The 27,739-nt window shown below is 50.8% G+C and overlaps 2 protein-coding genes across 9 annotated transcripts in view; one reads left to right on the top strand and one right to left on the bottom strand.

Moving 5' to 3' along the window:
• The window catches only part of DHX8 (DEAH-box helicase 8), a 28,305-nt gene extending 19,831 nt beyond the window's left edge, over positions 1 to 8,474 (top strand). The window contains exons 18-23 of the mRNA XM_043467566.1: positions 2,771 to 2,926; positions 5,286 to 5,423; positions 5,895 to 6,023; positions 6,199 to 6,395; positions 6,888 to 7,067; positions 7,764 to 8,474. Coding sequence (XP_043323501.1) covers positions 2,771 to 2,926; positions 5,286 to 5,423; positions 5,895 to 6,023; positions 6,199 to 6,395; positions 6,888 to 7,067; positions 7,764 to 7,983 — 1,020 coding nt within the window. The 3' untranslated portion in view covers positions 7,984 to 8,474. The remainder of the gene's footprint in view (positions 1 to 2,770; positions 2,927 to 5,285; positions 5,424 to 5,894; positions 6,024 to 6,198; positions 6,396 to 6,887; positions 7,068 to 7,763) is intronic.
• A 3,211-nt stretch (positions 8,475 to 11,685) lies between these two features.
• Positions 11,686 to 27,371, bottom strand: ETV4 (ETS variant transcription factor 4). Of its 8 annotated transcripts, none has more exons than XM_043467570.1 (13): positions 27,141 to 27,371; positions 26,508 to 26,650; positions 26,240 to 26,333; positions 25,972 to 26,019; positions 18,929 to 18,982; positions 17,602 to 17,728; positions 16,845 to 17,006; positions 16,190 to 16,458; positions 14,082 to 14,156; positions 13,853 to 13,921; positions 13,522 to 13,694; positions 13,152 to 13,253; positions 11,686 to 12,570 (listed from the first exon to the last, which is right to left on the bottom strand). In XM_043467570.1, the coding sequence occupies exons 1-13, from the start codon at positions 27,184 to 27,186 to the stop codon at positions 12,346 to 12,348; spliced, it is 1,587 nt and encodes a 528-aa protein (XP_043323505.1). In that variant the 5' UTR covers positions 27,187 to 27,371; the 3' UTR covers positions 11,686 to 12,345. The 8 variants fall into 8 exon arrangements, with proteins under 8 accessions (XP_043323505.1, XP_043323506.1, XP_043323512.1 ...); XM_043467571.1 differs by having other exon boundaries at positions 14,097 to 14,156; XM_043467577.1 differs by having other exon boundaries at positions 16,845 to 16,988.
• Between the last annotated feature and the right edge of the window lie 368 nt (positions 27,372 to 27,739).

The following is a 27,739-nucleotide window of genomic DNA, read 5'->3' as shown; positions in this document are numbered from 1 at the left end:
CACCTCCCAGAATATTGGAAATAAAAGCAAAAATAAACAAATGGAACCTAATGAAACTTAAAAGCTTTTGCACAACAAAGGAAACTATAAGTAAGGTGAAAAGACAGCCCTGAGATTGGGAGAAAATAATAGCAAATGAAGCAACAGACAAAGGATTAATCTCAAAAATATACAAGGAACTCCTGCAGCTCAATTCCAGAAAAATAAATGACCCAATCAAAAAATGGGCCAAAGAACTAAACAGACATTTCTCCAAAGAAGACATACAGATGGCTAACAAACACATGAAAAGATGCTCAACATCACTCATTATCAGAGAAATGCAAATCAAAACTACAATGAGGTACCATTACACGCCAGTCAGGATGGCTGCTATCCAAAAGTCTATATTTTAAAATGAATATCCTGATCATCCTTTTTGAAGGCAGTTTTTGAAGGCAGTTCCCCAGTGTATCTGAAATGTAAAAGTTCATTTCTTGAACCTAACAGTTCTGCTTCTGGAAATAAATCTGAAAGTTAGAAATGATTGAACTCATATCCAAAGGTAATGGAAAAGGATGTTCATGAAGCATTATTTGTATTAGAGGGAACCTGGGAAAATTCTAAATTAGTTCTGAAAGGGAAGTAGTTTAATAAAGTATGGTAAATTCATGCCATAGAATGTTTACATTAACATAGTGGTGTGTATCTGTATTTAATGAGGTAAGCACATAACTGTGATATGTTATTTGAAAAAAGTGAGCTGCAAAGTAGCATGAGTAGTATGATCCAGTTTTTGTTTAAAAATAGATGGTATGCGCCTGTGCACAGGGTATGTGAACGTCCCTGCGATTGAAAGCGTAGTGTAGGCAAAATGTTGGGCAAGGTTCTTTCTCGGTGGTGCTGCTGGTTTCTGTGCTGGTGGGTAAAGCACGTTTTCTTCCTGATACTTTTATATATTGTCTTAATACTCTATAAGAGGCATGTGTTACTCTCATAATCTATAATTCCATAAGGCTATTTTCATTTTGAAACTTAAGTAATAATAGCTGACACTTGCAGGGTACTTCCCATGTACCAGGCACTGTCCCAGGTACTTTCATGCACATGAACTCATTACATTCTCAGTTGATCTTCTGTGGTAGATGTTATTATCCTCATCTCACAAGTGAGACTGAGGGCCAGTGACTTGCCTAAGGTCACATAGCTGGTAGAGCCAGGATTTAAACCTGGGCAAGGGAGTTCCCTGGTGGTCGTGGTTAAGACTCTGCATTTTTAATGCAGAAGGCATGGATGGGTTCAGTCCCTGCTCAGGGAGCTAAGATCCCATATGTCTGCTGTGCGTGCGTGCATGTATGTGTTTGTGCTCACTTGCTCAGTCATATCCGACCCTTTGCAACCCCACGGACTGTAGCCCACCAGGCTCCTCTGTCCAAGGGATTCTGCAGGCAGGAATACTAGAGTGGGTTGCCATGCCCTCCTCAAGGGGATCTTCCCAACCCGAACCCATGTTTCCTGAGTCTCCTGCATCACAGACAGAATCTTTACCCACTGAGCCACCTGGGAAGCCATGCCTGCTGTGAGATGTGGCCCAAAAAGAAAAGAAAAAGAAATTAAACTTGGGCAGTGGTCCCAGCATGTGTGCTTCTGTACCAGTTCTTCTGGGGGTGATACGTGCAACTCGCAGTGATGGAGAAATTATTCATATCTGCCCTCCGTAATTTGAGAAACATCTGTAGAATGTTGTGGAATCTGATTGCTGCCTCCCTCTGAGTGGGTAGTGACCTCTCATACTCTTATCTTTTTGGTTTGGAGCTGGCATATAAATTCATAAACCCTGATACTATTTATAAGACAGATGGTTTTGTCAGAAAATGGCCCTCTCCAGATTGCTATTCACTGGTTTCCTAGCAACCTAGGGCTAACCTACATATTGTTTTTAATTTTAAAAATTAGCGCCCCTCTCCCCTGAGTACAGAAGTAATATAACATTATTTTGAAAATTGCCCATAGTCCTATTGCCACCAACCACTGTCTTCATTATGATGTTTTTTCTTGCCTATCTTTTTTCATGTTTATTTCAGATTGAAATTTTAATATTGTAGTAAGTATGTGGGTTTTGATTAATATTTAACTTCCTGATAAGGTAAGTTAAGGTAATAAATGTTCATTTTTGGATATTTGTTAAAGAAAATAGAACTCATCTACAAGCCTAGCATCAGAGTTAGCCAAAGTTAACATTTTAGGGCATTTTTTCCCTAGTTTTTTATTTCTGATAGTTTGTATATTTACATTAAGATTAAAAAAATAAAATTAGTATTGTTTGGCGATTTGCTTTTTCACCTCTATGAGTGAACTTGTTCATCTGCCATTGAGCATCTCAAAAACTTGGTTTTTAAAACAGCTGCAGACTCGTTCACTGGTATGATTACGTTGTATTTATTCAGTTCACTTACATTTTTGGTTATCATGGTGGAGGGTGGGTTTTGTCATTTGGTTTTATGCTTTCTTATGTTGTGCCATGCTAGTTTGAAGGTATATTTCTGTGATCTTTACAGTATTTCTTCTATTCACTTGCTTGTATTAATATTTGGCCTCACTTGAACAGACTTCTCTGAGTGGGGATGATTAAGAGCGGTGGTAAGAACTCTTGGAAATAGTCCTAGAGGAAGTGAAATAAACCCCATTTTAGGTTTTGCCCATTGCAAAGTGCCCCCTTTCTACAGATTTCCTGGGTGAAGCCATTAAGGAATGCTTAACAGATCTGTTACTTTTATTCCCACCCCTCTAGGCTCAGGCAAAGCAACGAGCTGGCAGAGCTGGGAGAACAGGCCCAGGGAAGTGTTACAGGCTGTACACAGAACGTGCCTACCGAGATGAAATGCTGACCACCAACGTGCCAGAAATTCAGAGAACCAACTTAGCAAGCACAGTGCTCTCACTCAAGGTAGAAATCACTGTCTTGTTAGAATGGGCTGGTGGAGCAGTCCAATTCTGTGGCCTTAGTAAATGGATCTCGGTTTTATGAATCTTGTTAAATACTTCAGTAACCTCATGGAACCCGTCCCTTTGGGTACAAGGCAAACGGCTGTGATAACAGCCTCTCCACCGTGGGTCTGGGGCTAAATTGGCGTGTGTGCTGTGTTGTTTTTTTTCTTGCCATCATAACCAGCAGGATATTTGGTTATAAAAGATTTTAGTTAGGAGCATTATCTGTCTAACAGGATATTAGAAAAATCAAGCCAGTGCCAAACTGTGGACAAACTCACTTCCCTCAACCCTTTAACTTTCACATCCAAATTCTGTTCTTTTAAAACAGAAGCAAAACCCCCAATCCTAAAGCTTTGCAAGGGAACAACTGTTAGTACAGGTTTCAGACTGGCCCCTTGGGGCTGGGTTTCATTCTAAATCACTGCTCTTCCTCTCTCAGTCCCCATGAGAGCCTTCAGTCTCTCTTGGCAGGGGGAACTGCATGAGGAATTTCCCAGATGATGGCACCCCTACCCAGCGCCGCGCCCCCGCACCCCCCACCCCCGACTCCAGTGCCGCCCTGGAGCTCTGGCACTTTACTAACGCACAGTGTTCTGTTGTAATTCATTATTCATTCCCTGTACGAAAGGCTAAAACAGAGCTTCAGAGGAAAAAGACAAAAAAGCCTGCTCCAGTCTCTGAAGTGAGAACAGAGAGGCATCTGTGGCTCAAAGTTCTGCTCTGAGCTGTGTGTCTTTGGTAAATTTACCTGCTCGGCTCTCTGCTCTGTATTCTCCTCTCAAAGTGGGGGGCTGTTAATAGTCTCTCCTGTGGATAAATGAGATAGTGCAGGTAAAGGCACTTGGCACAACACGTACTGATTGCTAACATAATTCCTTGTTGTTATTCATACAGTAAGCAGTTATTGAACACCTGCTGGGTTTATGGTCACCATCACTTCTGTGGGAAAGAAACAGAAAGCTTAGGTCCTGCCTTTATACACATTTGGATAGTGCATCATTTGTTTCTTTTATTCATCAAATTAGCCAACAGATGTATCAAATGCCTGCTCCGTGGCAGGCAGGCGATTGCATGTGGTTCTGTGTGTCACCATGGTGAACTCTGAGAGCAGGGGCCATATCTTAGTCCTCTTTGTATCCCTCCCACCTAACATGGCACACAGGGCACTTTCTGCATACACAGGAGATATTATGTATGCAGGAGACACGGCTAGCTGGTTGTTATTTCTCTTTCTTTTTTTAATTATGGTAAAATATATAACACATTGTCATTGTAATCTTTTAAAATGTCTAGTTCAGTGGCACTAAGTGCATTCACATTGAGTAGTGATGGCTATCACTACTATCCATTTCCAGAACTTTTTGATCATCCCAAATTGAAACTCTGTGCTCATTTAGCTAAACTATCCCCTTCCCCCTCCCTCCTGCCCCTGGTAACCAAATTACTTTCTGTCTCTATGAATCTGCCTAGCCTAGGTACCTCAGATAAAAGGAATCATACCTATTTGTCCTTTTGATCTGGCTTATTTTACTTGTTGTTTTCAAGTTTCATCATGCTGTAGCATGTATTAGAATTTCAGTTGTTTTTAAGGGTGAGTAATATTCCATTGTATGTATATACAGCGTTTTGTTTATCCATTCTTCTATTGATAGACTTCTGGGTGGTTTCTACCTTTTAGCTATTATGAGGAATGTTGCTATGAACTTTAATGTACAAATATTTGTCCTGAGTCCCTTCTTTCATTTCTTTTGAGTGTATACCTAGAAGTGGAATTCTTAGATCACCTGGTAACTCTGTGTTTACCTTATTGGTGAATCACCAAGCAGCCGCACAGTTTTATTCCCATCAGCAATGTATGAGGATTCCTGTTTCTCCATATCTTGCCAACACTTGTTATTTTCTTTCTTAAATTATGGCTGTCGCCATCCTAGTGGGCATGAAGTGGTATTTCATGGTGGTTTTGATTTGCATTTCCCTAATTACTGGTTATATTGAGTATCTTTTCTTGTGTTTGTTCCTATTTTTTTATATATCTTTGGAGACATGTCTACCTTTGCCCATTTTTAAATTTTTGTCTTTTGGTTTTTGAACTAAATATTCTGAGAGTATTTTTTTTAATGTTTCCCAAGAAAGTATATGTATTATAACAGTCTTGAGGTTTGTGTGACCCAGCCCTCCTGCTAATCCCTGTGGTAACTTCTCTGGTAGCTTCCTAATTGCAGTTGAAGAAATAAGAAGGTGATAAGTAGTCTCCCTCCATGTGAGCACTGGTGAGGCTGACCCTGTCATCTACACATTGTTCCCTTCTGTTCTAGGCCATGGGCATCAATGACCTGCTGTCCTTTGACTTCATGGATGCCCCGCCCATGGAAACCTTGATCACAGCCATGGAGCAGCTGTACACGCTGGGGGCCCTGGACGACGAGGGCCTGCTTACTCGCCTGGGCCGCAGGGTAGGGGACAGCCCTAAACCTCGGTTGCTTTGGGGAAGATTCCCTGGCTAGCCTTCCATTCTTTCTGTTCTGTATAAGAAATTAAGCTCTGAGGCCCTGGATAAGCTTTGACTAGAATTCTGCATGCCTGTGTTTAACTTGGATTTTCCACTATTGCTTGAAACTATTTCTTCTTTACAGAAAAAGAAATTCTATCCAACTAATCTTACTTCATGATATGTAATTGAGTTTAGCCTTTGAAAAGATGTCTGTAAAATTCCCACCTGCCCCAACAGTAGTTATAATCTTGGTCATATACATTTTGTTGAAATTTATTTGGGAAATAAAATAAAAAAAACTCTTCTAATAGAGTGAGGCATCCCACATCATCATGCTTGGGTAAACTTCCTGTGGTCTGTTACCCACTCTGAACCAGGACTCCAGGTGGGTCTTTCCCAGGGTAACAATTGTAGTTTCTTCTTCTCCCTCTAGATGGCAGAGTTCCCTCTGGAGCCAATGCTGTGCAAAATGCTGATCATGTCTGTGCATCTGGGCTGCAGTGAGGAAATGCTGACCATTGTGTCCATGCTGTCTGTGCAGAACGTCTTCTACAGGCCCAAAGTAAGGAGTGCAGGCCTGCGTTTATGTAGGGGTCAGGCGAAGTTGGGTAAAGTCAGCCTGTTGCCACCCAAGTGCTTAATGTGCACACTTGATTGGGCCATGGAGGGCGTCCCAGCAGTGCTGGGTGTTCAGTCAGTAGGTATTGGGTGGGAAATGAGCTCCCTACTGCTTGCAGGATAAACAAGCCCTTGCAGATCAGAAGAAGGCCAAATTCCACCAGACCGAAGGGGACCACCTCACCCTGCTGGCCGTATACAACTCCTGGAAGAACAACAAGTTCTCCAACCCTTGGTGCTACGAGAACTTCATCCAGGCCCGTTCTCTGCGCCGGGCTCAGGACATTCGCAAGCAGATGTTGGGCATAATGGACAGGTAACACCCGGTGACTTCTGTTCCAGTTGGGTCTCCCTGAATGCCGTGCTGTGTATGTACTTGTGTCTCTGCATGTGTCTGTGAAGCTGAGGGCGCCTGTACTCTTGCTCTTCACATAAAACTCTTCTCCTCCAGCTTTTCCATCTCTGTTGTACTCCTTCCAGGTGAGGATGGGGCTGAGAGTCACTTCAGGAAGTTCCTAAGAGGAAGATGACGTATTAGTTGTTGAAAATGCTCTTTGTTTACAGCATCTGTGACATTATTAGTTGGGTTGAATTATAACCCAGGCAAAGTGTCTGGTTCTTGTGGCATCTGTCTTGCCCACTGTGTCGAGCTGCCCCTGTAGTGCACTTAAGGCTGGAAGGAGGGTCCTAGTGCCGATTCTGGGGGCCCCACGAGGTGGGTGTTGGGTACTGTCATTCTGGAACATAGAATCTCAGAAAGCAGAATAGTCTCCCATCTTTGTCCTCTCTTGACTTATTCTCCTGCAAGACACAAGCTGGATGTGGTGTCCTGTGGTAAGTCCACAGTCCGAGTGCAGAAGGCCATCTGCAGTGGATTCTTCCGGAACGCTGCCAAAAAAGACCCACAGGAGGGTTACCGGACACTGATCGACCAGCAAGTGGTCTACATCCATCCGTCCAGTGCCCTCTTCAACAGACAGCCCGAATGGTAGGTGGACAGAGAGAACTTGGGAATCAACTGGCTCTTTGTGTTTGTGTCCCCACTCACACCCAGCACTTCCTAACGTTGCTTATGTTTCTAGAGCAGCAGAAGCCTGAATTAGACACAGTATCGGGCCCTTTTGAGAGAAATAAAATCACAGGGGTGAGAGCTAGGAAGGATCTTAGAGATCTAGTGAGGTGATTAAATTTTTACTTTTTCAAATAGTATTTAAAGAAAAGTGAAATCTTACCCACCTTAACATAAAACTGGTTTAAAACCACTGTGCCACCATGGTGGTAGAAGAGAGCTGGAGACATAGAGCCTGGCCTGCTCGGCTTTCCCCATTCCCATGTGGCAGCCTCACAGGTCCTCTTCAGGGTCCTAGAGTTCTGTGGAGACAGCCCAGAAAGCCACCCTCACACTTCATAGAGCAGGAAACAGAGGTCCAGAGAAGGAATATGATTTGGCTCCGTGTCACTTAACTCATTGGAACCGGCAGCTTTCTTGTGGTGAGAGGTGTGCAGGCACCTCAGTATTGGGGTATGGCTGTCATAAACAGGGACTCCAGTCTCCTCAGGGGTCGGGTCGGAGAGGTAAGAGGGTCAAGTGCAAGCTCAGCTGAGGCCCACCAGGGACCAGGGTGACTTGACCCCGGAGCAGGTCCTATGTTGCAGGCTTGAGCTCTCTCTCTGCTCCCCTCAGGGTGGTGTATCATGAGCTGGTGCTGACCACAAAGGAGTACATGCGTGAGGTCACCACCATCGACCCCCGGTGGCTTGTGGAGTTTGCACCAGCCTTCTTCAAGGTCTCTGACCCGACCAAGCTAAGCAAGCAGAAGAAGCAGCAACGGCTGGAACCCTTGTACAACCGCTATGAGGAGCCCAATGCCTGGAGAATATCCCGAGCCTTCCGGCGGCGCTGAAAGGCAAGAGTATGTTGGCCTCACCTGCAGCCCTGGGCCAGGGCTCAGCCTCGCTCTTATTGATGAGAAGCTGGTCCTGAGGATACAGCTGTCTGGTGGCTGAATATCTCAACTGAGCATTTCCTAAACTTGACTCTCCTTCCTTCCCTGGTGGTAAAATAGAAACAGGGATTTATGCCTGGTGTGATCAGAGCCTCCAGGCTCCACCACCCCAAGGAGGGGCCAGCAGGGCTCACACCTGACGTGTGGTCCACTGCGTCATCTTCACGAAAGGGTAAACTTCTGCAGCTCTTGGATGGGAAAGGGGAGCCACGAGCGTCTGCTTCGTGGATTCAGTGAGGGCTCTGAGGCCCTGACTGGTACTCTGTAGGGGAGGGAGCCATGAAGCTCACCCAAAGTGTTGGCCTCCCCCCTCTCCTTCATACCCCTGTCCAGCCCCTGTCCTTTTGCTTAACCTCCTGCAAATATTTATTTTCATAAGGAAACAAAAATGGTTCTCTGTGGCTGTTTCTTTTAGCTGAAAGGTTAGGCTGTTGGCCTGGGCTGAAGGTGGGGAGATTTAGTATCTGAGGCTTCAGTGGAGAGTCCCCTGAAACCAGAGCCTGGGGCTCTTTGGACTGAAGGGTGACGCACACCCAGACCTCCAGTGTTATCTCTCAGCATCAGCACTGGTCCAGAGCTGCAAGCACCACACCGTGATTAACCACATCCACTGCACAGGCATTCTGCTCTGGGAACCTGAGTGATTACAGATGCCGCATATTAAATACAGAAGGCTCTCCCTGGCTCCCTCTCCCACCTGCCAAACTCACAACATGCAGTGCGTCCTATTTCCTCTTGAAACACACAAGTAGTCGCACAACTTTCAGCTTATTTTTGGTTTTATTTTTATCCCCCTGATCTCTTTAACAGAATTTTCTCTGGTCAAAGCCTCTCTTCCTCCACCCCAAAGTGAAAATCAACATCACACCTGTGCTCCTGGCCGCATGTTTGGTGGTTTTCTCCTAGCATTTGGTTGGGGAATGGCCTCCTCCCAGGGCCCTGCTCATATTTATCCTGACAAGCCTCTAGACTTGGAAGACCATCAGGCAGATGCTGCCAGGCAAGGCTGTGGAACTTCCGGGAAGTTGGGTCTGGTGGAGAAACCACTGGCAGATTGGGCACATCCTGTGTTATGGCCCGAACTGTCTCCTGTCTCCCTACACTTGAGAGTTCTGAAATGATATAAATACTAGGACTACTCTGCAGTGGTACGTTGGACACTAAAGGAGACTTCTACAACCTACTAGGATGTAAAGGAATGTAGGCCACTGTTGGGCAGCAGACCTGCCTAAGGACACAATTCAGAAACAACCCAGCAGAGTCTGTTGATGGTAGATCCCTGCCCCTTCATTAGCTGAGTGAGCTCCTGCAAGTCTCGGTGTGCCTCGCAGGAAACCTAGGCCAGCAGTTGAAGTCAGAGGTTCTAAAGGTCCTTTAAGGCCTTGTGGGGAGACGGAGGAAACTGAAGCAGAAGCAGAGGCTGGCTACCCAGAGAGATTCCTGGCCAGGTCTGTCTGGTTTAGGAACAAACTCTGGGCTTGGCAGCCCACCTGTCCCAGCTGGGTGACCAGCATTGACGGCATTGGCACCTCTGAAGTCATCACTGCCAAGAAAGGAGGTTTGGATTTTAAGCTGAAGTTGAATGGGGGATGTTTAGCAGGCCAAGGCTGAGAGACAGTGGGCTGGTCATCTTTCTGGGTTAGGTGAGCAAAAGGGACCCCGGCTCTGCGGGTGTTCTTGAACATCTCCCCAAACAGCTGGAGTCACCGTCTGTGCTGTGACAGCATGGCAGGGGTCTGACCTTTTGACTGTCCATGAGGAAACAGCATGTATGCAGCTCTGCTGAGCCCGCCTAGAGAGAACGGGTTGGGGGCGGGGGGGGGCTCCCGGCCAGATTGGGCAGGAGGACCCGCCTGCTGCTCCTACACAATGGGGCCCTTGTTTCTCTTCCTTGAAGCAGTATTTCCCCGAGATGGAGTGACAGCCCAGAAGAGGATGTGGGTCTCGTGCAAGGAGCTGGAAACATCTTGCTGTTCATCTCACCCCTGCGGGAGCCTGCCCCTGCACTTGTGCTGAGTCTGTGCCTGTCTGTGTGCTGGGGGACCGGCCCTGTGGGCCATGTGTCAGCTCTCCTGTTGGGTCAGGCGCCTTGGTCCCGGGTTTCCCTTCATCCAGTTTGGAGTGCGGCTCGGTTTTGGCTGTCTCTCCTTCAGCCAGAGAATTCTCTCCTGTGGTCGTAGTTGTGGTCTGGTAGCCATCTCCTCCTCAGAGCAGTGCCCTCCGCGTGTAAGGATTTGAAGAGTTCTGAGGAGTGGCTTGTTAGCATTCCAGAGGACAGAGGTCACATGACTCAGCCCGTGGAGACCTTTCCAGGACCCTGTCTCTCCTCCTAAGGCACCTACTGAGACCTCAGGGTTTCCACTTGACCTTTGCCCCTCTTCTCACCATGATAGCCTAGGTTTCATGCACAATTGCAGGCTTCCCTGGGTCGGGAAGATCTGGAGGAGGAAATGGCAACCCATTCCAGAATTCTTGCCTTGGGATATCCCAAGGACAGAGGAGCCTGGCGGGCTATAGTACATGGAGTCAAAAAGAGTTGGAGGTGACTGAGCAATTAACACTCATGTACAATTATGTATTTTTAAAAACTTGTTTTTTAAAAATTTTCTGTCTATTGCTGTAAAGTTAGCACATTGTTTTCTATTTCGGGGGGGGGGGGGAATAACATTGCTTTTTATTTGTGGGTAGTGGTCAAGAGGCATCTCTTCCTGCAGTCTTGGTCTGAGTACTGGGCAGGGGCTGTGGGTAAAGCATCAGCTGTGGTTGGGCTGGCCCCACCTCAGCGCAGAGGTTCGCGGCGGTTCTGATGTAATTGGATGGAGAGCACCTGATTTCACCCGAGTCTGGCTCCTAGGAGGCTGTTTACAAGGGACTGCCCATCCTGCCCTTCCCTCCTCCACAGGCCCTGTCGTATCTCCTACCACACTTCCTTTTTAGATGTCACCACTTTTTCAGCCTGGGCTCCCACCTCCCAACCCTGAAAACGTGGCCCAGGGTTCTGTTCTCCCCTCAGATTTGGGCAAGGAGAATCCATGCTGTTTCCCTTCCCCTTTGCTGCCAAAGTCTGGCATGCTCTTCCTTACTGGCCAGGACCCAGGACTCGGGGCCGCTCCAGCCTCTGTGTACCCTCTTGCCTGGGTGCCGCCTTTTCCTGCTCCCCTCCGTACAAACTCTGTCCCCACCTTCAGCAAAACAGCGACCTGGAGCCACAGCACGAGGGGACACACAACTGGGGTTTGTACACATGGGTAGCATGGTCATGGGAATATCTGTGATCACAGAAACCACAGACCAAACCCTGCCTAAGGAAGCCCCAGGAGGGCTTCAAGGCTCTCATCAATTCCCCTCTGCCTAACCTGGACGGGGAGATGGCTGCCCATCAATACATGAGATATTTCAGACATTCTTCTTGATAATCCTGGGAGGGAGAAGTCAGCAGCTATCACTGAGCCCTTTTTCCAGAGGAAAAAGGCAGAGGTCATTTGTTTTTCCTAAACCCATATAGGAGGTTAAGTGTCAGGGCCAGGGCCCAAACTCTGGTTATGTGTCTTTCAAACCTCAGATCCTTCTCCCATGGCAGCAACGAGGACACAGGAGAACTCACAGGAGAAGCAGGGGCCTTTATTAGGGTATGGCAGATGTAGTGGAGGTGAAATCCCAGGCCTGAGCCTAGGAAAAGGCAGAGGAGAGGCAGAGGCCCCTGGAGCAGACTAGCCCCGCCACACCTCTACCTGGCAAGCCCTCCCCTACTCCAGGTTCCTTACACCAGCCTCCCCCTGCCTCTGGGAACACAGAGCACCAAGAACTGCCAAGAAGGACCCTCTAGGGCCACAGCTTGGAGGGAAGCACAGGATCCAGGTGGCTGTCTCCCTACCGTGAGAGATAAGGGGAGCTCAATGTCCCCCTCTCTCCACCGGGATGAAGTGGGGAAGCTCTTTCTCTGTCCCCCAGAAGAGAATGAACATGTTCTCTGTAGTGGGGGAGAGGGAGTAGGGCTTGGCCTCTAAGCAGGACCTAGAAAGAGGCCAGAGGTGAGGCCCCCAACGGAATTTCCCAGACGCTACCTTTACGCTTAAAGTCTCCCCTTTCCCTTCCCATCAGTTCTGGAGAGCAGCTCAGAGTCTGGGCCAGAGTGACTGATGGGCAGAGGAGATCTACTCCAAAGACATCTGTGGATTTCAGAGTGGGGGTTTCTCCGACACCAAACTTAACTATGTACACAGGCAGCAGCCCCGGTGGCAGGGGAGCAGCTGCGAAGGGCTAGTAAGAGTAGCCACCCTTGGGGCCAAAGGGCTGGGCAGGGCCAGCCAGCTCTGGGAGGTAGGCGGGGCTCTCGTCCAAGTGGGACAAAGGGACTGTGTCCTCCTCACTGACCGGGCGGTCAAACTCAGCCTTGAGAGCTGGACGCTGATTGTCCGGGAAGGCCAGAGAGAAGAGGGCCTCGGGCTCACACACAAACTTGTACACGTAACGCTCACCAGCCACCTGTAGGGGGAGAGGGCTGGGTCAATGTGGGGTGGAAAAGCAGACCCCTTCCCTGCAGGCCCAGGCAGATGCATGGGTTCTTCCTGCTGCTTCGTTTAAGAACATGCCTCCCTTCACAGTTCTTTTCCATTACTGCTCATCACTTTTTTTTTTTTTAATTTATTTTTTGGCCTTGCTGCATAGCATGTGGGATCTTCGTTCCCTGACCAGGGATTGAACCCGCATCCCCTGCATTGGAAGCACAGTCTTAACCCCTTGACTGCCAGGGAAGTCCCCTGCTCATCACTTTTTTGAGAGAGGAAAATCTTAGGGTTGTCCATAATTTCTGGACTTCTCTGACTGGTTCATTATCTGCTCCTTCAAACTTGCTGAGAGATGCTCTCCTACCCCAGCACCTTCCCACAGCCACTGCCCCCTACTCCTATGTCTTTTTTTTTTCTTTTTGGCTGCACCTTACAGCATACAGAACTCCCCCAACCAGGGATCAAACCCACCCCCCTGCAGTGGAAGCGCACAGTCTTAGCCACTGGACCACCAGGGAAGCCCGCACCCACCCTGTCCTTGGACCCCTAACCCCTGACCTTCTGCATGATGCCTTTCTCGTAGTAGTATCGGAGTGAGCGGCTCAATTTGTCGTAATTCATAGCTGGCCGGTTCTTCTGGATACCCCAGAGCCTGGCGACCTGGGGATGGGGGATAGTTGGGGGATGGCCACTGCAGCTCAGGAGAGGAAATGTGGGGGGCAGGTCTGAAAGAGCACTTAAGATTCTTGGAGCACATGCTCAGCTGGCCCTGCAGCTAAGCACCAGCCCGCAGACCCCAGTTTGGCAGGAATTCAGGTTGAATAAAGCAGCAGTGCTGGTGAAGGCACATGTCACCAGTTCCCAGGGTTTCTTATCTCCAGCCCCCAACGCTGTTGGGAGGAGGGGTGGAGACATCCGAGAGGCCCACCTCCTCAGGCTCAATTAGTTTGAACTCCATCCCCCGGCCGGTCCAGGCAATGAAGTGGGCATTCGTCGGGTCATCAAGCAGGGCCACCAGAAACTGCCACAGCTGCAAGGCACCCCGGCGCTGGTAGGGTGGTCCCTCTCGGAAGGCTCCCATCCCTTCCTGCTTGATGTCTCCTGAGGAACATAGGAAACAAGAGGTGGAGGGCTTGTGCCTCTGGTGGCCCAAGCAACCCTGTCCCCTCTCCCCAGGGGTCTCTCCAGGCCCTTTCCCATGAAACGTGATGTGATTCCTGGGGGGGGACACAGAGGTCTCGAGCAGTCACTTCTCTGACCTTCAAACTTCTCAGGGACGACGCAGACATCATCTGGGAATGGTCGCAGAGGTTTCTCATAGCCATAGCCTTGAGGAGGAAGTGTGGGGGTCATTCAGATCTGGGGGCTCGCTGATACAAGACCCCAAAGAGTCCAGAGGGACTCCCGGCCAGGAGCCCCTCCCCCACAGCAGGACTCTGTCCTCCAACCCGGAGGACTTGGCAGGGGAGGAAGAGGGGGCTGCCTTACCCACGGTTCTGTCACCTGGAGAGGGCCCGGAGAAACCCTCTGTGTGAAGGTACATTGAGGCATACCCAGGGACATCTGGGGGGGAGGAGAAAGAGGGAGATATTGGAGGTGGCTGCGGGTGGGGGCAGGGGCGGCAGTCCCCCACACATTCAAGAACATGCCAGCCTGCCTTCTGGTTCTTTCCCCACAGGCCTGCCTACCCCCAGGTCCCGGGGGGAAGTTCACCCAGAGGGAGTGTCAGGCACGAAGCCCTCAGCTTGAGGGCTGGGCCAGACGGCCTGGATGGCAGCAGCTGAGGCCGGGCAAAGCTGCTCCATAAGGCCCCGGATTCCAGGAGCAGCTGTTTCCTGTGAGTTTAGGGGGGAGGAGGAGGGTAGAGATGAACCTCCGGGGAAAGGGTTCAGTGTCCCAGGCTAAGATTCCCCTGGAATGGGCTGACGTCCGGTCAGCAGGGCAGGTTCCAGCCCAGTGCCGGTGTGAGGGAGGGAGGAAAGGGGTGTGGGGGCAGGGAGAAGAAACACACATGCATCTATTTGTGGAAAAGGCAGTGGGCACGCCCGGCCAGGCCCTATGTTTCCAGCTCTGACAGTAGACAGTCCGCTCTATTTCATTCCATTCCACAGGATTACACCCCACCTGGAGGACTCCGTGGTGCAGCCAGCCTGTCAAGTGCCAGCCCCTTCCTGCCCTGCCCGCTTCACTCCCACTTATGAATGAGATGGTGAAACCCGACACCTCCGGAGGAGGCGGGAGGGTGGGCTCATTCCTGCCTCCATTTTGTGAATGGAATTCCTGACTCCATTCAGAGGAAGCAGAAGGGGGAGGGGCAGGAGTTCAAGGGCATGTAACTGGAGCTCCTCCGGTCTGCCTCCTTTGAAGGTCAGCGGACAAGAGCGTCTCCCTCCCACTTCCTCCTTCTCACTGCGGGACAGGGCTCAGGCGTAGGGCCCTGGGCTGGAGGAGAGGGGCTCCCTTCTGGTTCTGATTCAGGCAGCCTGGGGGATTTGGGGCTCATGCCCCTACCCCTAAAAGACTGACACCAGGAAAAGGGAAATTTAAATTAGGCTCTAGGCAGCTCTGAGCCTAATCTAGACTCTGAAATTTATTTTTTCTATTGCAAGTTGGCAGATAAACTCAAAATTGGAGCTGGTAACAATGTTAATTAACTTGGGGCTTCCCTGGTGGCTCAGATGTTAAAGAAACTGCCCACAATGCGGGAGACCTGGGTTCGATCCCTGGGTCCGAAGATCCCCTGAAGGAGGAAATGGCAACCCACTCCAGTATTCTTGCCTTGGGAAATCCCATGGACAGAGGAGCCTGGTGGGCTACCACCCATGGGATCACAAAGAGTTGGACACGACTGAGTGACTAACACATACGACAATGTTAACAGGAGACAAGATTTCCTGGGCCTTTCCCTGGCTGCTTGGGGTTTTGAGCAGTAGCTGTTGTTTATGAACACTGTGGCTGAGTGCATCTCATTTCCATCAACAGCCAGGTGGAACTAGAATTTAAAGTAGTCCCTACTTCCAGTCTCCAGCTCTGGCCAGGATGGTGGGTTGTTTCAACCAGGAGGCTCAAACAGGATGTGGAAACCACACCTGAACCCTGCCTTCCAATCGGGAAGTGTGAGCCTGGCTAGTTCAAGTTCATGTTTCTCCTCATTCAAATCCCTTTGTATTTCTTAAGCTTCTGTGGGGACAGGGACCAGTGACACATCCTATTCATCCGTGTCCACCAACTGCACACACACATGCTCCTGGCATAGTACTTCTGTCTCAGTAGGTATTTAAGCCCCCAAACACCTGTTAAATAGAAATGGGAAGAAATGCCTTAACTTTCCTATCAAGTCACAAGCTATCTGAAGGCAAGGACCCGCACATCTCACTTATCTCTAATCTGAATATAAGTCTGCTGATTGAAAAGGGACAGTTCTTTTTGAATCTATGAAAAGAAGTGGTAGGTGCGTGGGTTGAATATGTGAACTAGTAAAAGGATAGGAAGGAGAGACATGTTGTATTTAACGGCACTGTCCACTCGATCACATGCCACCCCACCCAACAATCCCCTTGAAACTCCTCCATCCCCTTCCCGGGAGCATCTCTTACCTGAGTCGTAGGAGAAGTCCGTCTGCTCCTGTTTGATCACCACCCCCGCCCCTGGGTACCTGTGCCCACTGACTCCACCCTGGCCCACTGCCGGCTGGCCGGCCTGTTCATACAGGGGGTCAAGGTATTCCTGCTTGAAGCTCTGCTGAGGGTAGGGTGGGCAGGGCTCCGACAGCTGGTGTTGGTAGGGGGCAGGGAGGGGTTCCCGGCCTGCTCCCTGAGAGGGTGTGAAAGAGTGGCAGACATCCAGGGGCTGCTGGAAGATGGAGCTGCATGTGGTCGGATGGAGAAAGAAGAGAAGAGAAGATTAAAAGTAGTCCTCCAACCCTGAGGGATGGAATGGGGAGGGTGGTGGGAGGGGAGTTCAGGATGGGGGACACATGTACAGTCATTGCTGATTCATGTCAATGTATGGCAAAAACCACTACAACATTGTAAAGCAATTAGCCTCCAATTAAAATAATTAATTAAAAAATAAAAGTAGGCCTCCTTGTGCCTGCTGCTCTCAGAGCTTACAGAGTGTGGGGGGCGGGGGTGAAGGAAGGGGCAGGAAGAGGTCAATATCCTCACCTTTCCCCACGCCAGGTCTCTTAAGGGCCAGTGAAGAACACTCAAGAGAAAAACTGGTGAGATGCTGCTCTCCTTGTCTCCTTACCTGTGCTCCCCGAGGTACCCGTGGCCAGGGTGGGGCTGGGAGGCGCCGGAGGATCTCAGGAAATTCCGTTGTTCTGCCCGGGGAAAGGGCTGCAGGGACGACTGTCCGGGGGCAGCAGGGGCAGGGGACTTGATGGCGATTTGTCTAGGGGGGTCATAGGCACTGGAGGTGAGGGGGAGGGAGACAGGGGTGAGGGGGCACAGAAGCTGGGCAAGCATCTTTGAACCTTTCATTCCCTGGGAAGTCAGGTCACAGGGATTACGGGAGAAGAGAGGGTGCCAGGGTGCTAGACTCTGCCCCACATCAACTTTTTCTTCTTTCTTAACCCTAAAGCCAGGTGTAATCTTGAAAACACCTCTCCCCAGCCCACAGCAAATGGGTCGGGTCAGACAGTGGCTTCTCCAGTGGAACTACTCTGCCCTTTTTAATATTTTGGCCACAACGTGAGGCATGTGGGTGGGGGGTCTTAGTTCTCCAACCAGGGATAGAATCTGCACCACCTGCGCTGGAAGTGCAGCCTTAACCACTGAACCACCAGGGAAGTCCCTTCCCTGGTCTTAATATACATCCCTTGAACCCTCTGTTGTATTTTTCATCCTAACTACTCAGGAAATCCTGAGCTATATTACCCTATTACAAGACCTCGAAATCCTTTCTATTGTCTAATCTGCATCTCAAATGCTGCCACTCCTCACTAGGTGCCCACCCCCAACCCTCCATCCAACCCTTCCTTCCCCAGGGCAGGGCTAGGGCTCACCTGGAATAAAGGCACTGCTCGCCATGGTGATAGGGGAGGGGGGGCTTCCTGCTGCAGGACAGGGCCGGGTCTGTGCGAGGACTTTGGGGCTCCTTCTTGATCCTGGTGGTGGGGCTGTGGAAAGCTACTGTGGGGGTCGGGGGAGGCAGAGAAAGGCCAGAGAATGTCACAGGAGAGGCAGGAAGAGCTTCTGATGCCTTCTGACATCTTCTGCTCTTTAACCAGCAGTTGGTTGCTGGTATAGCCTCATCCCCCTTCTCTGGGTCACAATTGTCAGAAGAATCATAGATACTTGTAAGAACAGTCTGGCTATTTATATTATGTCTAGTTTTATACTGTTGGCTCATGTCCAATATGAACCAAAGAAACTGTCTAAGGTTCAACATTTAGTGCAACCCCAACCCACCCCCACCCTGCGCAAAACACCTTTGTAGGAGCAAGCAGCTCCAACCAAAGGCCTGTGGTTTTCCTGACCATCCTGGAAAATTCCAAGGGAGAGAAATGTTTTCTTATTTGGGGCTATAAAGCATCTTTCTTTTTCTGGTTAAGGTTGGATACTAGCCCACTTGCATGTCAGCTGACTAGCATCACACACACGCTCCTAATTATCCGTGAAGAACACTGGCCTTTCCTGTGGCCCCTGCTGGGTCCGCCAACTCCAGCCACCAGGCCGAGCAGCAAAGAGTTGGTTTCAAGACTGCAAGTGTGAGTCAAAACCCACAATCGAGTGCTCTGTTGTTGATTATTTGTGCTCTATTTCATTTCACTGGTCAAGACTGTTGAAAGCTAAGTATCGAACATTAAAGCAAGGTTTCTCAACAGTAGCACCAGTGACACTTGGGCCACATAATTCTTTGTCATGGGGGCTGTCCTGAGCATCACAGGATGTTAGCAGCATCCCTGGTTCTATCCATTAGATACCAACAGCACTCCACCCTCAGCTGTTAACAACCCCAAATGTCAACAGACATTGGTCTCCTGAGGTGCCAAGTTATTACTAGCTGTGCACAAGTAACTTAGAATGGTAGAACTGGCCCCTGATGCAGTGGTCCAAGCCCCTTGTTTCAGAAATAAGGAAAGGATCAGAGAGGTGAAGCGTCTGCTCCAAGGTCACACTGCTAGAATGGGCAAGCCCCAATGTGCACCAAAGTTTTCATCTCCCAGTTATTGCTAGGCCTTTTGAGTCCAAACCCAAGAATGGGGAGCTCTGCCCTTCACCCTTTTTCAGAGCACAGAACAAGTTGATTTTTTATGATCCTCTATCCCTATGACTAATTTCCTGCCCTCCCCGACTCCCAATCCCCTCTACCCAGGGCCCTCAACTCACAGTTTTCCGAATGGAAATCAGGAACAAACTGCTCATCACTGTCCGGTACCTGAGCTGCAGAGAGAGGTCAGAGGTGAGTCTGGGCTGAGGGTCTTGGATGGCAGCCCCTGGCAGACTCCATTATTGCAGCCCTGCAGATTAGCACCAGCCTGAAGGGGCAAGCAGCTTTCCTAGGACTGAAAGTAACTCCACCCAGGTCCTAGCACCCTCCCTCTCGGGGCTCCCTTAACACCCTGGAGGGAAGGCTGCAGTTCTCAGAACCCGTCTGAGCAGATTCCAGAGTTGTGTCTTAGGTGCTTTGTCTTTTTTCCCTCCATTTTTCTTAAGTGAAGACAACCCAGCCCCTCAGAGTTTACAAAGTTCCCTCAAAGCAGAGTCACATCTGGGATAGGCAGGCATGACAAGGAGTGAGAGTCTGTGGACTTAGAATCACATGGGAAGATTCTGAATCTGGGCTGGGCCCAGAACTTCCCAGGTGAGAAGTAGAATTCTAGAGCCTGGGAAAGGAGATGGAATGGAAGGAAAAGACTGGTTCAAAAGAGGTGATAAGAGTATGACAATGGGAGAGGAGGAGGCTGGGGTCACTGGCGGTCACGGTGCTTTGTCCCTTTGATGTGCAACTAGGAGACAGAAGGGCTTCCTAAACTGGAGCTCTGAGGAGCACTCCCAGGGTGCCGGTGTGGGTGGAGCTGGGTTTGGGGATTAGGCAGGAAAACTAAAATAGCACAACAGCTCATCCGTGGCCCCCAGACTGGATATCCGGGCTCTGATTTCTAGTTCTTATTCTGGCCTCGCCAACTCCTTCAGGTGCGATCCAGCTGAGTACCTCTCCTGACCCGAGAATCGTTGCCAACTTTTTGCCCCTTTCTCAGGAATAAATAGATCACAGCAGGAAGGGAAAGGGTAGACACCAAGAAGGACTTCCTGATAGCCTGGGAAGAGAGTGGCTTGAAGGTAAGGCGATGGAACCCACAGAGACAGGTCTTTCGTCTCCTGTAAGCTGCTCTCAGTGGGCAATGGGAAAGCTCATGGATAAAATGACGGGAGAGTTGGAAATGGCTGGTAAGGGTGAGGGTACAAGGAGATGGCTGGACCACACTGTCACTCGTCACAGTCTATACAGGACACACCCCAATCTCTGTGGCTTCCCTCCTGGGCCAAGGCTGCAGTGTCTTCCTTGGATTTCAGCCATGACCTCAGATCAGAACTCCCTACTACTCTCCACAAGGCTGTCAGAGGGATCTTTTATAACAGAAATCCAGTCACTTCTCTCCCTTGCTTAAAGCATGAACCCCAAACTCTTTGCCCTTGGCCTCCATGGCCCCGAAGGTTCTGGCCCTTGCTTATCTCTCCAACCTGCCTCTCCTTGCCTGTTACCCTCCAGAGGTCTGGTCTCCTTTTGGGTCCAGCTTGACCCCTCTTCCCCACATCCTGGCCTGTTGTTTTCTGGCCTCTGAAGTGTTAGTTCACTTTGCCCTTTCGGAGGCCTTCTCTGACCACCCAAACTGAACTGGTCCCTCCTGGCTCTCGATCACATCCCTGTTTTATTTTTTCCCGAGCACATATGACTTCTTGAAAGTATTAATTTAATTTATGCATATGTAATTTATGTGTAATTTATTATCCACCTCTTCTATGAAGAAGTTAAGCTTGCTGAGGGCAGGGGATTTATCTGTCTTGTTTGTCTGACTCCCAAGCACCCCTGAAACAGGGTCCCATTCAGAATAGACACTCAATGCATTATTTGTCGACTATATGAATAAACATACAATGACCCCTGTCCTCAGGCCAATGGGAGGGAGCAACATGGGCCTGGGAGCAAGAACTAAGGAGATCCTAATAAACCAGCCCTTCCTTCCCCTTGAGGGCCCCCTCTCCACCACCAGGTAATATTAGAAGCAGGTCTTCCAGGGAAAATACTTCTCACAAAGGATGCGTAAGGCTGTGATCAATTGCTTGGCAGGTGGATTCTTTATCAACTTGCTTTAGACATCAGAGGTGTCAAGTCCTTTAAAATACACATTTATCGAGGGGAGGGATAAATTGGGAATATAGGATTAACAGATGCACACTATAATTTATAAAATAAACAGTAAGGATTTACTGTGTACCACAGGGAACTCTTATTAAATATATTGTAATACTCTCTAAGGGAAAAAATAAAAAAAAGAATCTTGGTATAGACACACATGTATATATGTATAACCAAATCATTTTGCTGAACACCTGAAACTTAACACAATATTGTAAAGCAACTATACTTCAATAAGAAACAATAAAATAAAATACACATTTATAGATTGGTGACTTCTTGACAGAGGGAACCCATTGGCTGAAGGGTTTAAGAATCAGGAGCCCACCAGCCCCTAAAGAACTTATGGAAGAAAAATCAGCACAGAACAATTCTGAAGTGATCAAATAGATCAGCAGGGCATGAAATCCCTTGGCAAAAACAAACAAAAAACCAACACAGTACATCTTTTTAGGAGCGCAACTAGGGCACAAAGGCAACCGTTCCCAAACTGGCCCCAATCAAGAAGCCTGGGACACTCTTAGAAACAGATTCCCAGGCCCCACCCTTGGAGAGTCATTCCAAAGGGTCAGGGTGGGGGTATCTATCTATCTATTTATCTATCTATATTTTTTTTTTTGACCACATTGTGTGGTAGGCATATGGGATCTTAGTTTCCCAACCAGGGATCGAACCCTCGCCTCCTATATTAGAAGCTCAGTCAAGCACTGGACCACCAGGGAAGTCCCAGGCACCTGTATTTTAATACACACCTCTGGCAGCCCCTAAGGACAGGCAGGTTTGGAAAACTGGATAAAGGGAAGGATGCAAAAGCTCAACTGCCCGGGGGGGGGAGGTGGGTAAGACCCAAGCCCATCCTTGCTGTGCCTTTTGGCACAACCATAGATGAGAGCCCCCGAGACGGGCAGAATGGGGGTGACAGGAGCAAAATGAACACTATTTCCCTCCCTGCTACCTGGGCAAGAAGGGTCCCGAGGGTGGGAGAGATACAGCACATGGGCGAGGCTGACGCACTCTGGGCCCCCTCTGGGGCTTCATTAACTGCCAGTTTCCATTGAGGTAATGGGCTGGGGGCATCTCCTGCTGGCGTCACAAGCCAGGTCACATGAAGGTAGAGAACCCTGGGGTCATCTTGACTTTCCTCTTGCCTCAGGCTTGAAGGTTTGACCAGAACCCCCAATCCCCAAGCAGTCCTTCAGGAGGCCACCCCCAATACCCTGGTAATACCTCAAAAGAGGTGGTGCTGTCCTCATCCCAGGGCCAGGAGAGATCAGCCAAGGCAAGAATGGGCTGTGGTGTGAACCCCAGTGCCTGCCTGGCCCCTCCCCAGAGCGCCAGCTCCTCCCAGAAGGGCAGGACAGGGCCTCCGTGGCTCAGAGACTGTCAAGGATGGAAATAGGAACACAGAACCTCGCGTTCCTGGAGAGCAGGAGAATTTCTAATGACCATGTTTGGTCTCGAGTGTCAGCCACTCTTTATTTATTTGTTGACTTGGCTGAGCTTAGGCTGCCAAGCCAGTGTGCCAGGGTCTGCCCCCAACTCCATCCTGGCACTAAGGTGTTTATCTGCCTGGGGACATGGCAGAGGATTAAGGAGAGGACAGGAAAGATGCCAAGCCAGCATAATGCCCAGAAAGAGAATTTCAGGGAACATCCCTCCAATAGGAGGGGAGTCAGTTGAAAAGGGGCTTAGGGGCTTCCCACCTGGGCTCCAGGAGAACAGGTAGGTGAAAACAGCCAAGTAGCGAAGCACATCCCAAGTAAACCACCCATCCATACAATATATATTCCACCACCTTCTCCCTCTCTGAGGGTCTGATTACAGGGCAGAGGAGCCTCTTAAGGAGCCCCAGTGGAAATGGGGGGAGGCATCCCCCGGAGCTTCTCCTCCATTTTGTCACCACTGGCCTCTCCCCCTTACCCCGCCCCCACCCTGGCAGCATAATGGAAGGAGCCAGTTCTCTATCTATGGAGGGGACATTTGTCCCCAAGAGCCTTCTGGAAGGGGAGGAGACAGAAAGATATAGAAGGAGGCATTGTAGCTAGGGAAGACCAGAGGAGGGGATTAACCCCATCTCTTCTCACAGACAGGCTGAGCCCCAGCATGCACACACATGGATTCACACACACCCAACTGCCTTTTACTTCACAGCTTTACACGGGTGAAACACATCCAATGGGATCTCTTTTTGGATTTACAAATATGAACGGGGAAAACCAAAGGACGAGGGGCTGCAGACCTCAGAGGAAGACTTGGGACTGATGGTCCTTATGCAAAGGGGAGCACAGACCCACCCTTTTTAGAATCTCATAGGAGCTATGGATCCTTCTCTTCTTAGAAATATTCACATTCCTTTGGGTATGTTGCACCCCCAATGATTTTATACACACATCGGAGGGCTCAAGGACCCCTGCAACCTATCCACAGAGCTTGTGGGAAGCCATAGACCCCGTTACGGACTCCTGCCTCATACAAAGAACATACATGACCCAAAGTCAATGTTCCTTATCACCAAGAGACCAAAGGCATTGCCTCTGAGGGTTCCAGAGGGCTCCCCACAAACCCGGAAAGGAACCCTCGACCAGAAGCACATCTTTGACAATAACCAGACACAGCTTGGGCTCAGCCGGTCTGAGCCCGGGGTTTCCCTGCAGTAGCCTGGTTCTTTCTCCAACAATTCAGCAGATTCCCAGGCACCCCGAAAATAAACACACCTTCTTAGCCTCACATCACCCCACCCCCCTATCCATCTAGAAAACCCCCAATCCAAAGATGTCTGAGCTGCCTCCACAGACCCCCCGCTCACCCTCACCCTCTATGTTGCCTGGACACCAGATGCTGAACCCACAACTACCTCTGCCAGAATCCAACCTGGTGTCCCCCTAATTCTTCACAGCCCCACCCACACTTCAAGCACCCACAGCTTCAATCCAAATTGGGGCTTTAGGGAGAAATCAAGCTCTGGCCCCCAGTCCTACGCACCCCACCACTGGCAAGTTTCCAAAGGAACTAGTCCCTCCCTGCCACCCCAAAGCTCCCTCTGGGCTGCAGGGGTCACTGACCTGGTGGAAAGAGGCAGGAGAGGAGGCTGGGGTGGTGCTGGGACGGTGCAGGGGGACAGGGCCCCGGCAGCTGCATCTGTCTCCGCAGAGAGAGCGAGAAGGAGCAATCGGCCACAGCATCCCCCCCTCAGGCCTGGCCATCCATCGCCAGCTGGGAACCTGAGCTGCTCCCTCAGAAGGAAGGAGATGGAACCAAGGAGATCCCAGCGCCTCCCCCCCAACCTGCGTCTTGCGATCCCCACCCCCACCTCCCCACCCACTGGATTTAAATGCACGAGGACTTCCAGGGCAGCAGCGTGAAACACACACTGGCTGTCACGCTGACACATGCAGAGAGACACAAGCACAAGGTCTAGACCCCCACAGCCAAGGGGTGGGGCTTCCAAGGTTGACAGAAGACGAGAACGTTTTCCTCCCCTTCCCATTCCAAACCCCACTGCTTCCGAAACGCCAACGTCTGAGCCTACCCCTAGATCACAAGCCCCAGGAGCTGCCCACTTGGGGGAGCCTCGGGACCCTCAGCCGGACAGACAGGAGCCTGGCGAGCCAGACAGAAATCAGGCGTTAGGAAAGGAAGTCTTTGAGAGACCCTGGAAACTGACACCACTGCGTTCTTTTAGCTCCAGCCCAGCTCCGGAACCTCGAGCGGAGGATGGGCAGGATGGGCAGACTGGGCATAGCTCTGCTTGTAATTCGCAGCTGGGCACACAGGGCTTGCAGAATCAGGAAAGATGGCCACAATCTCCCTAGAGCCCCCAGATCTCTCCAGCACCCATGAGGACATTGAGCCTTGAATTCCAAAATGTCTTGAGTGCTTGCTCCATGCTAGTCATTCTGTTAACATATATATTTAGGGGGATACCACAGCGGTCACAATAGATCTAGTCTGTCTAGTCAGGGGTCTTTCCCTTTTACTCCAGGCTTTTAAAGATGGTTCTAGAGGAGCTGGGTTTGAGTTTTAAGAAATCATCCAAGAGACACAGGTGGAGGGATGGGGAGATCTCAAAGAGGAAAGCCCTTAAGAAGGGGTTCCTAGTGCTATGGTTTCTTGGGTTTCAGTGTTACAGTGAAGGGACCCTCAGATGGGGGTATTAACTCTTCCCTCTCAGAGACTCTCAACACCAAAAGCTGCTTACCTGCAGTCCTGCTAGTGACACCCTTGGGCTCCACCCAAATACAGCAAGGAATCCCACTAGAGGACCTCCTAGAATACACCTCCCTACGCAGAGGCCCAGTTACTGACCCCACTCCAGCCAGCTCACAGCTCACCCCACTCCACCACCAGCCCCCCACTCCCGCCCGCAGCAAACTGGAGGAGCAATTTGCCTAGGGAAAGAGGAGGGAGGATCGGCTGCCATTAGAATTACAATCAAGGCGATCTGGGGGAGAAGCCCTGAGCTGCTTTGCCGAAGTGATGCAAAAAAACAAAAAAAGAATTATTTAAACTTTTGTTGTTCTTTTGGCTCAGACAGTAAATCATTTGGTGCTGGGGGTTGGGAAGAAGAGAAACCAAAGGGGTTTCGGCAATTCCAGAAGATAGGTAACGAATTGCTCCTTCTCTTTCTCCTGTTTCTTACACTCACTCCCCTGCCCCAAAACCCTAACACACACCTCAGCCTGGAGGCTGGTCCCAAACAAACTTTGCAAATGAAAATTTCAACCAGGAAAACGGGCCTGGGGCCAAGTTCCATTCAAATAAGCAAATACCCCACACAATGGTCTGATTCATCCCCAGGCCTAGTTACACAAGCCTGGCTCAGGGCAGAGAAAACAAATATCAATATAAGTATCCACAAGGGCGCTGGAAAGAGTGGAAAGGCAGGAGACTTGGGGAAGGGGCCTTGCAGAGGCCCTGGAGGCCAGCGAGAGAGGAAGTGAGCTATGTTGGAATACTAGGGGTAGAGAGCATCCCCCACCCCAATAATAGAAAAGGTCACAAAACTACTCACCTTCAGCGAGCCACGTCTCCTGGAAGTGACTTAGATCCTGGAAGAGATCTGAGGGAGTGAATAATGGAATGGAGAAGGTGAGGTGGAGGTGGCGGTGAGAGAGTGGGAACCCTAAGGAGCCCGGTGACCTCCCCCTTGGGGGTTGGGGGAGGATGAACAGAGTCCCTTGAAGGGCAATTTTTTGGGGGGAAAAGGGCGAGGGCCCCAGGTTCAGCCCTCAGGGTGTGTGAGGTGGGGAGGGTCGCGTTTTGTCTCGCTGTCTCTTTACCTTCGGAGTCGGGGGGCGGCAGGGAGCCCGGGTCCATGAGCTTCCCCTGTGGGACCGTCAGAGCTTCGCGCAAGCTCCCATTTCCGGGCGATTTCTGCGGGGAAGGGGAAGAATGCCCCGGAGTCACCCTGAGGCTGCCTGGTCTGGGGGGCGGGGCTGGGGTCCCGGGGTGACTCAGGGGCGGGTAGCCCTGGACCCCGCTGGGGCCGCGGGTGGGTTGGGGCGGGTGCAGGGAGGGGGCGGGCGTGGAGGCCGGCGCGGCGCTCACGCTGCAGAAGGTGTAGGGCACTTGCTGGTCCAAGTATCCGCCTTTCATCCTCCGCTCCATCCGGCCGCTCCCTCCGGCCACACGGCCCGGGCCCCGCGCGGGGGCAGAGACCTGGGGGCGGGGGGGCTGCGTTCGCACACCGTCTGGGGAAGGCAGCGAGGTGGGGGTGGGTAAGGGCGGCGGGGAGGGGCAGTCCCGAGGCTCCGGGTCCGACGGCAAAACTTCTCCGACTCACTCAGGCGATGGGGAGGTTTCCGCCTGCAGAGCTTAGCGCAGCCACACTGCCCTCCCGCCAAAGGAGGTCCCACCTGCTCCTGGGAACCGGGGTCGCCGTTTCGGCTGCTTTCTGCAGCCCTGCTTTGCCCAGACTTGGTTACATAAGACGTGTGTGTGTGTGTGTCTGTGTGTGTGTGTGTCTGTGTGCGCGCGCGCGAGTGTGCGCTAGCGCGCGGAGGAGCCGGCGAAGCGCGCACCATTCGCACGCCCACAACTCGGGCGCCCCCTCCAACCCTGAATCCCAGCGCCTCCCACCCCCTGCCCTGGAATCTGCGGAGGCGGCGGTGAGAGTGTGGTGAGTGTTGGAGGAGAGGCTGGGAATCACACTCTCCCTCCCTCTCCCTCCCGTAGCCTCACCTGAGGCCCGGGCGTTTGTACTGGAGCCGCGAGGGGTCCCGAGCATCCCCCCCCGGGTTGCACCGAGGGCCGCGGGGCTAGGCCGGAGCTAGGCGACCCCGGCCCAGGGTCCCCAGCGCACCGGCTTGTTTTCCGGGCGCCGCCGACAGTTGTGAGCCCGGGGGAGCCGCTGATTGGTGCATTTCCTTCGCCTCTGCCTTGGCTCTATCTACCCCCCACCCCGCTCCCTTTGTTTCATTGACTTTTGTGAATGAAACCCCAGGGCCGGGCACGCCCGCCAATCCCGAGACTCGCTCTGCCGAGCCGGTGGGGCGGAGTTTCCCAGCAGCAGGGGCCAATGAGAACTCAGGGGTTGGCTCCCGGGTTCATTCACCGCTTGGGCTCCCATTCATAAAAAAATAAACTCCTTGCTGCCGGAGTTCATTCATAAAGAGCTGAGAGAAAACGAGGGAAGCCAAGGACCCGACGGCTTCTCTGTGGGACTCGGTGGTGACCCTGACGCTCTGCTAACTCCTCCGGCTGGCGTCTGCACACGTCTCTGTGCACCCGCGTGTACGTGGGAATGTATCTGTGTGTGCGCCCTGGGGGGAGGCGAGCGG

This window comes from Cervus canadensis, chromosome 1 (genome assembly GCF_019320065.1).
Source record: "Cervus canadensis isolate Bull #8, Minnesota chromosome 1, ASM1932006v1, whole genome shotgun sequence".
In the NCBI taxonomy this organism is placed as follows: domain Eukaryota; kingdom Metazoa; phylum Chordata; class Mammalia; order Artiodactyla; family Cervidae; genus Cervus; species Cervus canadensis.
The sequence above is the reverse complement of the archived record's forward strand: the minus strand, read 5'-3'. Positions and strand labels throughout refer to the sequence as shown.